Source organism: Petromyzon marinus, chromosome 43 (genome assembly GCF_048934315.1).
Source record: "Petromyzon marinus isolate PM22_M1 ecotype Great Lakes invasive population chromosome 43, UKy_Petmar_22M1.pri1.0, whole genome shotgun sequence".
Classification (NCBI taxonomy): domain Eukaryota; kingdom Metazoa; phylum Chordata; class Hyperoartia; order Petromyzontiformes; family Petromyzontidae; genus Petromyzon; species Petromyzon marinus.
The window spans coordinates 5,119,930-5,134,544 of record NC_133709.1 but is presented as its reverse complement, the minus strand read 5'-3'; the positions used below and the strand labels follow the sequence as shown (position 1 = coordinate 5,134,544).

The 14,615-nt window shown below is 48.0% G+C and overlaps 1 protein-coding gene across 7 annotated transcripts in view; it reads left to right on the top strand.

The window, feature by feature from the left end:
• Positions 1-14,615, top strand: part of LOC116951503 (glucagon receptor-like) — a 75,792-nt gene that overhangs the window by 45,568 nt on the left and 15,609 nt on the right. For all 7 annotated transcript variants that reach the window (XM_076073727.1, XM_076073725.1, XM_076073726.1 and 4 more), the window contains 2 exons: positions 3,147-3,306; positions 14,368-14,428. In XM_076073727.1, coding sequence (XP_075929842.1) covers positions 3,147-3,306; positions 14,368-14,428 — 221 coding nt within the window. The remainder of the gene's footprint in view (positions 1-3,146; positions 3,307-14,367; positions 14,429-14,615) is intronic.

The window sequence follows — 14,615 nt, the reverse complement described above, 5'->3', positions numbered from 1 at the left end:
TCAGGACCATGTTCAAGTTTATTTTGTCTAACCAGGTTGGGAGCTCAAGGACCAGGATATTGTCTCAAGTGCAACAGCTGCCTGGCCTATCAAAAAGTGCCGAAAGCAAAAAGGAAAGACTTGAACGAAAAACAACCGTAATAAACTTTTATTTGGGTTAGATCGTGTAAATATGAATGCGTCGTTTATATTTACGCGATCTAACCCAAAAAAAAAACCTCCATCATGAATAACACTGGTCGCGAAAGCCTGCGTTTTGAAAAAAAAAACCCACAACCATATTACGCGAGGAATCGCAAACTGTGCAAACGTAAATCTCTGTTGCGCCACAAAAAATAAATCGGGGATTACATCGTGGGACCCGTCCACTGCGGAGATGGAGCAATAAAATGAGCTCGTGCCCAGTTGCTGGCTGGATCGTCGCATCGCAGGATCACAAGAGGCGGCAGCAGCTTGGGGAGGCCCTCATCCAGCAGTGTATTGGCCGTGGCTGGCGATCGATCATTCCGTGCGACACACTCCTTTCCGAGCGGATTTCTTTTTTCACCAGTGAACATTTCATAGTTACGGCAGGGAACCCGGAGGAACCCCATTCAGAGCAGGGGGAGGGGGAGAACTAAGTACGGACAAACTCAACACAGAAAGGGACCCGAGTTGGGGAGTCGAGCCCCGGGGCCTTGTTGCTGCGAGGCACAAGTGCTAGCACTGTGCTGCTGCCCTGCCGCCCCGTGTTACCTATAGAAACACAGCCCCTAAGAGCCCCTGGGTTAATCTCACAGCCGTGGCTGCGAGCGCCGAGGGCCCACGCCCTGACCAGCCGTCACCGGTGCAACCAGCGGTCACCGAGCCCTGCTTACCCCGAGTGGAGGATTCGAGTAGGCAGGGATTGGTTGTGTTAAAGCAACCACGACGGTTTGGTGCAGATATAAAACAACAACAACAACAGCACAAATTGCCTTGTGCAGAGAGCCCGCCGTTCAATCATGAGAATTGACTCCAAAAAAACCACGCTGGAAATGAAAGCAGTAACCCGCACGCGCGCGTGCGCGTGTGCATCGATCATCGCTGCACTTGCGCTATGATTGCGGTGACACGGGCTCGTTTTTTAGGCCATGATGTGTTGCTTCAGTGGCAATTGGAAGTCCGAACCCTCCAGATTGGCAGGCTGTGGCTTGCGTCACCATTGGCACAGGGGGAGACAAAGGCGGACGGGAAAACGCCGTGCTGGCCGCTCCACCCTCTCGCGCCGCATGCCAGCATTCATGGGCCTTTTGCCCCAGCGGTGTGTAAAGGTTGAACGGTGACCCTGTGCTTTTTACATCGATACTTCAATACTTAATTCATCATCTACAACAAAGTATCGGATTTGTCTTACATTCCCACCCGACTCGCCCACCCACCCCCCCCCCCCCATGTCAAAACTCTAAAGGTCTGGCATCGGGAGTTTTTTTCTGGAAAGTTGATGAGGGAATTTGTAACATTGATACGTAAAAATGTACAGGCCTTAATCATCGTGGGGATTGTTCGACCATTCTTCACCACGTCGGTCAATGCGGGTTGGTGACGGTGGGGTGTGCCCAGGGCCGGCTCGTACAGCAACCCCCCATGCTGATGTTAGCCGTGGCCGGGGATCGAACTCAGGCCACCGCCGTGCTCGAAGAGCAGCGCGACAACTCTCGCGTGCTGACAACTCCGCACTCCAGCGCCAACACCATTTCACATAACGTATTAACTCGTCCGCAGTGAACTCTCTCGCACTGCTGTATTGGGGCTGTTGAGTAGGCACCCCATGGCAGAGAGGTCACACGTCAATCTACTCTAGAAAGTGAATTGTCACGGCCTCCGGTGTCCGCATTGTAAACGAGCGCATGCTCTCATATCGCTCCTCGGTATCGCTGGGCGGAGGTGAGATTTGACCCGCTGAAACCCTGGCCCTAATCACTATTGACTTTTCATATGCCCCACACACTGCACAGTGTGTGTGTATATATATATCTGGGGTTTACAAGGGCAGCCTTTGCTCAAAAGCAGTATGAACAATCCTCAAATTGAGAAATTGTAAAGGGGACAAATGCTGTGCATTTATTTATAACAATGTATCGCTCGCTTTACGCAGGCAGCCAGCCGGCCGGCGAAGACTATTCCGTAAGAAAAAAATATACTCCGCTAACCTGTGCCGCCCAGGTCATCGAGTTTGGTGGGGATGCGGCCGGTTTTCCGTCAGACAGACAGAGGAAACGCGTGGATTTGGGAAGAGACGCGGATGAATGACTCGAAACTGTGAAAGAGAAGTACGTTGTCGGCTTTGGGCAGCAACTTCGTTGCTCGAAGGGAACGATGGACGAAGGTCGAAGAAATACGACGGAGTGGCAGCCGAGGCAGCGGGACGCGTTGAGCCGCGGCGACCCGAGTTCAACTCCCGCTGAACGACCCAACACCGGGGACGATGATTTGAGCCGGTGGTGGGTCGAGCCCAGGTCGACTCAAATGAGTGCCTGTTATAGGGCAATTACAAGGAGACAAAGGCGGCTGGGCGTGGTGCTGCCCTCCCACGCATACCCCCCCCCCCCGCCTACCCCACCGCGTACCTTACCAGCACTTGCCCCAACAATGTGTTAAGGATCTACATCATTAGACTTCCTTTGCCAGTACCAAAGTATAATAATAAGGGTTTTCCCCTTTTTTTCTGGCAACAAAACTGAAACCTTTTTACAAGGAACCATTGTGTGCATTAACCACAGTACTTGTGGTCAAAATGCAAACAAAAAACACACTCTGATAATATATCACCCCGAGCCCTGATTACTTTGATAGCGCATTGTCTTTGAGCTGTACGCCTTTTGGCGTCCTCTGGTCGAGCACCAATTGAGACGAGGCTCAATAGAAAGCTGTCTCTGGTGTGGACCAATCAGTTTCAAGGACAATGCATATATTATCAGTGTGTTTTTTTTTGTTTGCATTCTGACCACAGGTATTGTGGTTAATGCAGACATGATTCCTTGTTAAAAGGTTTCAGTTTTTTGGTGCCAGAAAAATGGGGGAAAAACCCCACTATGATTACAATGTGTTAAGGCTATCCGGGGCGGGGTGGTGGGAATCTTTTACCTTTTGTGCGTGCCCTTGCCCCGCGTGCGCCCTCTCGCCAGGTGGCCGTGAGCTGCCGCACCGCGCAGGTGCTCATGCAGTACTGCATCGTGGCCAACTACTTCTGGCTGCTCGTGGAGGGTCTCTACCTGCACACGCTGCTCTCGGTCACCGTCTTCTCCGAGGAGGCCCACTTCCGCCTCTACCTGCTCATCGGCTGGGGTGAGCATCGTCCGTGTCTTCTTCGTCTTCCTCCTGATCCTCCTTCTCTTCTTCTTCTTCATAAGGCACTAAATCAGCAGAGGCGTAACAAACTATTTCATCGGGGGGGGGGGGGGGCTATGCAAGATAACCACTGTGGGCCATTCCTCCTTTCATCCCGACTCACTTTTACTGAAATACCTACGGACGTGTTTAGCCCGTATGCAATAATATGTAGGCTATGTTTCTACATATTATTTTAGTTGCACCGTGTATTTGGAGTTTAAAAGGAATACAGTCTCACCACAGTGACAGTATTGATACAAAATATATTCAACGGTAATGATACTCACAATTAAGTTGTGCATCTGGCTTTGCTTTGATTCCAGCCCCATCGGTCTCGGATTGCCTCAAAGGGGTGGTAGATCGTGCAACTGTATGCCGCTCTATTGACAAGATAGCAACAGATGCGTTACAACAGGAAATGTTTTCGATTTAAAGCTTTCGTGACTGCAGGGATTCATATTCTTGGTTCTTTCGGTAAAGTCACGTAGAAGGGAAATAATAAAATAATAAAAATTTAACAATAAAATTCTCACGACGTTTCGACTGCACCACAAGCAATCATCATCAGGTGTGAAAACCACAGCAAGAAACATTTTGATTAAGCTAGTTGTGATTCCCGCCACTTTTTTCGAAATTTTCTTGCTGTGGTTTTCACACCTGATGATGATTGCTTGTGTTGCAATCGAAACGTCGTGAGAATTTTATTGTTTCATTTTTATTATTTTGTTATTTCCCTTCTACGTGACTTTACCGAAAAAACCAAGAATAGGAAATGTTTTAACGAATATTTTTTTTGTTGAATAGAATTTAGCAACATTTTTTTCGTGTTTATCTTATTGATTCGGGTTCCCCCCTTGTAGTCGTATAACGCTGCCACATGCCCCCCCCACCCCATAGGTGCATCCCTGACTACCACTCGAGTACAAGATGTACACAAACTTGTCAACCCCTTATCAGTGCCTACCTTATTACAGACCAATTCAGACCTTGTTGGTCATCCCGTGCCCTTATAAATCTCAACGTTCATCCTACAAAACCCCATCGCGATTTCATGGATCGAGTAACGATACTCATTGTCGGCAAGGTCAGTGATTCCTTGTGGATAATCGCATCATCATCATCATCATTATGAAAAATATCTATTTTTGCATATTCTTGTATGACATTTATGTTTTGTAAGTGTGTTGTTTTTGTGTGTGTGTGTTTTTTTTAGTGTTTTAAATGTGTTTGCTGTATGCAATGAGGCATAAATAAACATACAAATGGACAAGAAATTAATATCCTACTGTAAACATAATACAGTTTTTTTTGGGATAGATCGTGTAAATATAAATGTATCGTTAAACCCACCACCACCCGACACAAATCTGGCTGTCGCCTGATGATGCCGGTTGTGATTACCGGCGAAACGTCATACACAGATTGTAAATGTTTTTGTTTTGCTCTCCAATACACCGGTGTGCTGTACTAGTAATGAATTGGCACGTTCTGTTTACGTGACAAACCTTAATAATTAGCCGTGTCGGGCGGTGGCGGGTTTAACGACACATTTATATTTACGGGAACTAACCCAAAGATAAATCTGGATTATGGATGATATTGGTCGCGAAAGTCTCCGTGTTAAACTGCTGTAAACAGTTACTATATTTACTTTACCCTACTTACCACTCCAATCTCGAAGACTCTGCATGGGGTGATATATATATACGTGCAGTATTTCCATTGTTTAAGTTGTATGTATGTAGTGTATAATGTACTATTTCTAATATCCAACAACGTAATCAAGCAAATCGACTTGTTTTTGGCATGCTACTTGGTTGCATCGATCGCTCGACCGAATTACTACTTTTGGAGCGTTTTTTGCCGGATCGAACCCGGGACCGCCGGACAATATTGGAAGCCGGATAATCGATTATCAACTTTATTTGGTGTTTTCGGCAGTAGAAAGCAGTGCAGAAAGCGCGTGGCGGGATGTGTACCGCAGCGGAGGGATCTATGCGTGGGTACTGTATCGTGGTCGGCGTTGACCACCTTTGCCGCAGACCAAACCTTGGATATATTTCTCGGCCAGCCTTGGTCTGTTGTGAATCACTGCGCAGTGTTATGTCACAAAGTTTTAAGTGTTCAAGCTGCAATAATGTTTGAATGCGGCAACGCCGGTACCAGATGTCGGTTCAAATAAATTCCTGCCATCCGAAGACAAATGCCAATTCCCAGTCTGTCTGGGTCAGCCTATATATATATTTACACACACGTCAAAACCCCTCGTGAGGAACCACGGGTGTTTTGGCTTTACTCTGTGAGCTTCGAAAGTCGCGCTTATGTTCTGTACACCGGTGTTGTTCATTGCATGTCCCGCGGACCACTGGCGGCCTCTGGTAGCCTTTAGTGCGGCCCCTGACGTGCAGCCCCCCACAGTACACAAATCCAAAAACACCCCCCCCCCCCGCCATCATTATCGTGCTGCTGTCAAACCCCCAATGGTTTCAAATGGTGTGGCGGCCTTCACGCTGATGTCTTATCGGCGAAAGTGCCCCCCCCCCCCTTGCCCCTCTGAAAATTATGTATGTTTAACTTATTTTGCACCGCACGTAGCCAACCGCGCTAATCGAAGGTGCAGAACAACACTGATGTACACCAAAGGAAGGTTGTAGCAGTGTGCTCACCGAATGCATAATGCATCGCCAATTGAGGTTAGAGATGGACGCGATTTGTTTACTCGAGCAAAAGATGGAGGTCGCCTGTCGGAAGAGGTGGAAGTCACAAGGGCCCGTTGAGAAGTAACAGATGATTTTGAGAATCTAATTTTTGGGTCCGTGTCTGCTTAAGATACATAATTCTGTTGATGATGTGGGCAAAGAGGGGGGGGGGTGGGCGGGGGTGGGAATAAGTGAGGAACCGGTATTTAACAAACAAAAAACGCAATTGAGGACACTCTACCAAATCACTATTAAATATCGCCTTGCTTTACAACGAAAACAAGTCATCGCCCGCCGACCTTAACACTATACAGCGACACACGGCTCACCACGGGACCGTAGAACAACGCCTAAAAAGGAGGGCAATTCTCGACCGTGGCCGTGGGCTTTCCAGAACGGACGGCCGAGGGACGACGGGAAATCGTTCCCTTCTCAACTTGTGCATGCCCGCCGCCGCCACCGCTCCATTGCTTGGCACGCCGGGAGGGATGGCACGGGTTGGCCAAACTCGCTGCGGGCGGTTTTTGCGACCTGCCGGAGAGGGGCCACCCGCGGCTGTTTAATTCTCCGGCCACGGGCCCGAGTTTACAGCAGACCGACGGGGCCAGTTGTCAAACGCACGTGACGGATCGCACGCGCCGCAGCGCGCAAAGGGAAACTAATTGTGTGCTCCTCAGAGGCGTGCGCGCGCGCGCGTGTGTCATTTGTCACCTTTAATTGCTTACGCTTTCTGCACTCGCACAGTTGTGCACTTTGAAATACGTTCAACGGCATATTAATAATGTGACAGACTTTGCAGCCCCCTCTGTCTGTGCTCTGTTTGGTTGAAGTGCAACCACGCGCCATGTCGGGCATGGCGGTTAGTTGACTATACTTCACCGCGCCGGTCAAGCGCAGGTCGGCGAAGGAGGGAGGGGAGGCGCCAGGGCCCGTTGAGATATCACTCGCCACTGATGTTAGCCGTGGCCGGAGATGGAACTCGAGTCTGAGTGCTGTACAGGATGCCAAGCGCTGCACGTACCGCTGATCTTTCTGCACGGGTAGCAAGGAGACAAAAGGTGCAGCCCTGCAATGGCTTGCTGGCTCCGCTGCTAGCTGAATGGCCTCCACTCGAGGGAGCTCCAAAGTGTTCCCTCTCCAATGCATGTTCGCCTCCACTTTCAAACTGATGAGACTTGTTGGCAGAGGTGAGAGTACCCACACTTCACCCCACCGCATCAAATGAGTGTGCTGTACCGGCTTATACTGCTGCTTGGGCGGCAGAGGCGGTGCAGGGTTGGGTGTGTGCGTGCGGGTGCGCTTTAAGCAACATTACGATTAAATTTTGATTTAAAGCTTTCGTGACTGCAGGGATTCGTAGTCTTGGTTCTTTCGGTAAAGTCACCACGTAGAAGGAAAACAATAAAATAATAAAAATACAAAACGATAATTTTAGAATTTTATTGTTCTATATTTTTATTATTTTATTGTTTTCCAACATTACCATCGTTTAAACTGCCACAGCTGGAGATTCGAACCGGCAGCCACCGCCTGGATTGCAAGTCCATCCGATGTGCTAACCGTTACGCCGCGGCAGCGTATAAGTCTTGCAGTGTGGCCGCGCTTATTATTCGCTTGCGATACATTCAGACGAACGTTGGTTTTTCCCGCTCCGTTGAGCATCAGACGGCACTACGTCTCCTGTGTGCAGCCTCGAGCCAGCGGTAGAAATGCCACGTTCCTGTGTGGCACCTCCAATGTGGTATCCGCGTTGTTATCGACACCGGAGAGACGATGGGCCAAGTCGACCCACCAAAAGGCATTTTTTACTTCGCAACCTCCAACTACGAGCTATTAGTGTGAAGCGCATACATCAGCGCTGGGGATACAGAGGTGGTCAGGCATGGTGCTGACCACACTAGCCTTAATAGGCGCTCACTAACTGCACTTGCCCCAAAAGTATGTTAAGGCTATACGGGGGATCTATGTCTTTGTACCTGTATGTATGTACTGTGTTTGTACATGTATGTGTAATGACTCGCGAACAACTTCTGTCTTTCTGCTTGATTTATTAGGGCATGTCGCGCAGATAACGTACCCTCATATCCCACAGTGCGTAGCTACGACTAGCATACAGTACTTGGGCTAGGATAGCAACAGATACTTGGGCTAGGATCACAACAGATACTTGGACTAGGATCACGACAGATACTTGAGCTAGGATCACGACAGATACTTGGGCTAGGATCACAACAGATACTTGAGCTAGGATCACAACAGATACTTGGGTTAGGATCACAACAGATACTTGAGCTAGGATCACAACAGATACTTGGGCTAGGATCACAACAGATACTTGGGCTTGGATCACGACAGATACCTGGGCTAGGATCACAACAGATACTTGAGCTAGGATCACAACAGATACTTGGGCTAGGATCACGACAGATACTTGAGCTAGGATCACGACAGATACTTGGGCTAGGATCACGACAGATACTTGAGCTAGGATCACGACAGATACTTGGGCTAGGATCACGACAGATACTTGGACTAGGATCACAACAGATACTTGGGCTAGGATCACAACAGATACTTGGGCTAGGATCACAACAGATACTTGAGCTAGGATCACAACAGATACTTGAGCTAGGATCACAACAGATACTTGGGCTAGGATCACGATAGATACTTGAGCTAGGATCACGACAGATACTTGGGCTAGGATCACGACAGATACCTGAGCTAGGATCACGACAGATACTTGGGCTAGGATCACAACAGATACTTGGGCTAGGATCACGACAGATACTTGAGCTAGGATCACAACAGATACTTGGGCTAGGATCACAACAGATACTTGAGCTAGGATCACAACAGATACTTGAGCGAGGATAACGATAGATACTTGGGCTAGGATCACGACAGATACTTGGGCTAGGATCACAACAGATACTTGGGCTAGGATCACGATAGATGCTTGAGCTAGGATCACGACAGATACTTGGGCTTGGATCACGACAGATACCTGGGCTAGGATCACGACAGATAATTGGGCTAGGATCACAACATATACTTGAGCTAGGATCACGACAGATACTTGGGCTAGGATCACAACAGATACTTGAGCTAGGATCACAACAGATACTTGGGCTAGGATCACAACAGATATTTGACCTAGGATCACGACAGATACTTGGGCTAGGATCACAATAGATACTTGAGCTAGGATCACAACAGATACTTGAGCTAGGATCACAACAGATACTTAGGTTAGGATCACAACAGATACTTGAGCTAGGATCACAACCGATACTTGGGCTAGGATCACGACAGATATTTGAGCTAGGATCACAACAGATACTTGAGCTAGGATCACAACCGATACTTGGGCTAGGATCACAACAGATACTTGAGCTTGGATCACGACAGATACTTGGGCTAGGATCACGACAGATACTTGAGCTAGGATCACAACAGATACTTGAGCTAGGATCACGACAGATACTTGGGCTAGGATCACGACAGATACTTGGGCTAGGATCACGACAGATACTTGAGCTAGGATCACAACAGATACTTGGGCTAGGATCACAACAGATACATGAGCTAGGATCACGAGAGATACTTGGGCTAGGATCACAACAGATACTTGGGCTAGGATCACAACAGATACTTGAGCTAGGATCACAACAGATACTTGGGCTAGGATCACGACAGATACTTGAGCTAGGATCACAACCGATACTTGGGCTAGGATCACGACAGATACTTGGGCTCGGACAGCACCCAAGCGCCTCCGCCTGATATTCCCCCCAGCGTGGCCCCGCCTCCGGCCACGCCCTCTTTCCCCGAACTGTCTCAGCCAATCCCGAACATCCCCCCGTGGTTCACTCCTGTAATTACGCCTGGTGACCACCTGGCCACGCACTGTCCCTATCCCCACCATTATCGCCACCCACGCACCGGCTCTCTCGTTCTGCAACTGTCCCTACATTATGTATATATGTGTGGGGAGCGGTACTCTAGCGGTGAGTGTGTTGGGCTACGAAACTCGGGAACCCGGGTTCGATTGTCACTCACAGCCAACACCGGTGACGATTATGTGAACAGGTCCTGGGCCTCCCCTAGGTCGACTCAACCTCAAATGAGTACCTGGTGTGGTGTATAAACATCGCCACTGGGGAGACAAAGGCGGCCAGGCGTGGTGCTGGCCACCCATCCACCCCCTTGTGTGCTGTTCCGATCTCTTATAGGTGGTCACTAACAGCACTTGCCTCAGCAGTCTGTTAAGGCTGTACGGGGTATCTTTGTCTTTTGCGCGTGCAAAGATTAATTTATGCTTGGTTACATATATACATTCATCACTTTAACTTTACTAAATCAGTGGGGTGGGAGAGTTAATTTTTTTATACCTCAATATTTATTGGAACCGTTGTTATTTCGGTTAAAATAAAAATTAAAAACACCTCAGAATTATTATCTCGCGGAAACACACACAGCCCAAAATAGGAGGCAGTTTAACAGCCGTCCTCCTCATCGAGGCAGAATATGGCACGGAGAAATTTGGCCGAGTTTGCCTAGAAAGTTGCCAAGCTACACACAGGAGTCATTTGGCCACAGGTCTTGCGCGCCTCAATCAGAGACTCTCGAGCTCAAAATAAACAAACTCCCCACCCCCCCCTCCCAAAAAAAAATATAGAATTGTTTTTGGAAACGTTTTTTGATATATATAAAAATATAACAATCGGTGTTAATGGCTTTATATGGCAGTTTCATTAGGCCGTGTGACTCACGGTGTTTTAATGAAAAGCCAGCTGTTCACTCTTGGGTGCGGATGATATTTTCCGTCTTCTCTGGATTATGAGACACACATTTTTTCTCACCCTGTATATTAACGCAAAATTAATTTCGGGCTGCGGTCCTATAATCAAGTAGCTTTACGCGTGTATGTCTGCCCACATCTATCTAACGTTATTGACACTGGACGCAAGTTTCATGCGCCTCATACTTCGCGGAGCGTCTTATAATCTGGAGAATACGATTGTAGGGGTGTAACGAGTCATAGATTCATTGATGTCTGTTATCCCCCCCAACCCCCCTTGCTTCAACAACTCGCACTGACCAGCCGGCTGTGTGTGTGTTGAACTTCTTTCGCGCCATACGTAGCCGACCGTGCTAATCGGAGGTGCGGGGGAAGGACAACTAAACACGAAAAGCACTTCTTCTGAAGAAATTAGTTTTAAAACGAGATTTTACAAGTGCTTAGCTCCCAGTGGCTTCCAAATATCGGAAGGAAGAGCATTCCCGGACATCTGAAAGGGCGCGATGCGGCGACCGCCTTTGTTCGATGGCGAGCGCGAAAGCCACCGCCGCTGCGAGGACGACCGCAGTTCGCCTGATGGTGGCTTACGCAGCTTGGTGATGAGATCGGGAGAGGTTCATCCGTGGCAAGCACGAGGTCAGCCGGAAGCCAACGGCTGTCTCGCCCACACGGCGGGCTGCGGCGAGGACGTGCGCGGACGGGGCGCGACGCGGTGGCAGCGAGAGGGGCCGGGGCTTCTGCCAGGCCCCCGTCGTTGCTCCGCCGATTAATTATTGGTAAACGCAGCTGCGAAAGCGTTCACCGAGGTGGTGCGTGGAAAGTGCTGTGATTTTTGCCAAAAATTGTTCTGTGTCGTGGCAAGCCAGCTTTTTTTTTCAAGTGAAATTTTACACGTTGCCTCACCGCTTTGGGAATGTATTCTCACCAGAGCCTACAGTTTGCTCAATGTCACCGACTATTCAATCTTGGCACGGATTTTTTTTTCTTTACAATTCGAAATGAATGCTGAATTACTGTTTTGAGACACTTCATATATATTACAAATTGGGCGTGCTCTGTGTCAATTGTCACCGACAACATGTGGCATATGTACGACGATGATGACAGTGGCAGTGGGTGCTCATAGCCGAGGTGAATGATGATGATGATCAGATTTTTTTTATTAATTTGTCCCCATCACCATTTTCCACCTCCCTCTGCCAAAAATCACGACACTGCGAATGCGCGTCTATATACAGGGCGGTGCGTTTTAGAGATATCACAAGCTGATTAAATGGCACGTGTGTGTGTCGGTGGCTTCGTCGAAATTTTAAGAAAAAAAAAATAAAAACTGTAACCGCGCAAAATAACTTAATTTTGGATAACCGTCGGCAACATCGCCACCTACTGGCAGACTAACATCCACTTTCAAACCGGCGCTGCATTCACCGTGTGTCACACAGGGGACAGCAGCTACTACACGTGTAGTAGCTACTACATATGTACACTACATATGTAGTAGCTACTACACATGTAGCTACTACACGTGTAGTAGCTACGGGCCCCGCACTTTCAAGGGCCCCGCGCTAAACGCTTTCAAGCTATCAATTTCGGTGCAGTGATTCTGCACTTGCTCTATTACTATTGTACTGTACCGCCTTCAACTTTTATGATCTGGCTGTATAGCAAATAAAAAAATACAATTACTTTACTGTGCAAGCAAAAAAAATGCGTGTTTTAATATTTAGGGCCCCTTTATAACATATGCTACTGGCCCCGAACTATCTTAATCCGGCACTGGCTCGCATATATTCGGTACGCTTCTGGACGCAATACAAATGCGAGTTGCTGTTTCGGTCCACACCAGAGTCTGATTTCGAGAGGTTTACTGCACGATCGGTGATTCAGGGGGCACTGGCGAATGCTGATCGCAGTTTCAACGGGGGTTCACATGAACTCATTACAAACAACGTAAACAGTCTATATATATTTTTTAAAAAAGGAGTCTATAATGCTTAAGACTCGATATTAATCAATGAACATATGCATTGTTAGACCCCCTCGTAAGAATGTACGCGTGTGCATGAAGACAAAGATCCTCGTATAGCATTAACAGACTGTTGTGGGCAAGCGCTCTTAGCGAGCGCCTATGAAGGTCGGCACGGCACACGAGACGGTGAGTAGTAGCCAGCACTATGCGCGGCCGCCTTTGTTTCCCCAGTGAGCGATGTTTACACACCGCACCAGGTACTCATTCTGAGGCTGTGTCGACCTCGGGGAGGCCCAGCACCGGTTCAGATAATCGTCACCGATAGTTGGCCGTGAGCGGGAATCGAACGCGGGTCACCGGGATCTTAGCTCACTGTGTTCACGACTACACGACTACTGCACAAACGGCGCACACGCACGCAATCAGCTGGCTAATCTTGACATATCAACTTTGAATATATAGTGTAAGATTATCCTTAGCGTTTCTAAGAGGTGGCGGTGGGCGTTATTTGCAATTACGATACTGACAGTGGGGGGGGGGGGGGGGGAGGTAGGGATGAAGGGTTCAATGAGTACGCCCTGAGTAGTTGTATAGAAGCACATTGGGGTATAATAAGATATACTTGTTCCTTGGCAAACGAGGCCACTTCTATTCATTCAACCAGTAGAGGATGTACTTTAGTTAAAGGTAAAGGTGCAGCATTGCTTGCTTGCTCACGTAACAAACAAACAAAATATTTGACCAGGTAAGGCACACTAAGCTACGTGACATTTTTTTTCAGAAGCGACCTGGCCAAATATGATAGCTCAACGAAATGGTTTATTACGTGGATATATATAGAGCGGCCAAATACTCTAAAAGCATGTTTCTTAATGTGGAGGGAAAAACTGGAGGATCCGAAAATCTACGCGACCACGGGGATAGAGACATGCAAACTTGGGAATGGAACCCACGACCTCCTGGATACCAGGCGAGGTAGTTAACATCTCGCCACCATACGTAGCCAACCATTGTAATAGTAGGTGCGGGGGTAAGGACAACGAACTGAACACAAAAAGCAGTTCTAAAATAAATTAGTTTTCAATCTAGATTTAAAAGTGCATCGCCTCCAGTGTCTTCCTGCCAAAGGAAGGGCCTTCCGCTAGAAGGTATCTAGAAGGTAATTTTGGCCTACTCCTCCACACAGGTGGAAGCACGCACACTACTCCACCACACATGGCCTGCCGATCGACTTAACTGTCGCGTACCCATTCATACTGCCGGGTGGACAGAGGTGGGGCCAATTTAAGAAACTCGCCCCGTTGTTTCGGTGTGCTAACCATTACACTATGTACATACGTACATAATGTCAGCCGCAAGTTGCCTCTCATTTATTTACTGTCGAACTGACCTAGTAGGCGGGCAGTCCTGCGGAGTCTTGCTTTTCCGAGCAGTTCAACTGGAAACCTTGCTTCATCAAGCAATGGTAATACATCCGTGCGTTCGTATTGTTGAGTTTCATTTCCCTACATTGGCAACAAAAATGTGGCTCTTCTTGTCTGCAGGCACGCCGGTGATCTTCGTAGCGCCTTGGGTCGCCATGAAATTCCTGAGAGAAAACAGCGAGTGAGTATGACATAAAATGCTTCGTGTGTTAAAAAAAGAAAAAATCCCCCCCCCCCATAGTACAAAAAATCTATTGGCAGAAACTTCTGTTTAATATTACAGAGGTTGCGGCGTGAGCGATGGTTAATTTCGAAGGCGGCGGTAAATTATATTGACTTATTATTTTATTGTTCGTGGAAATCCTTTT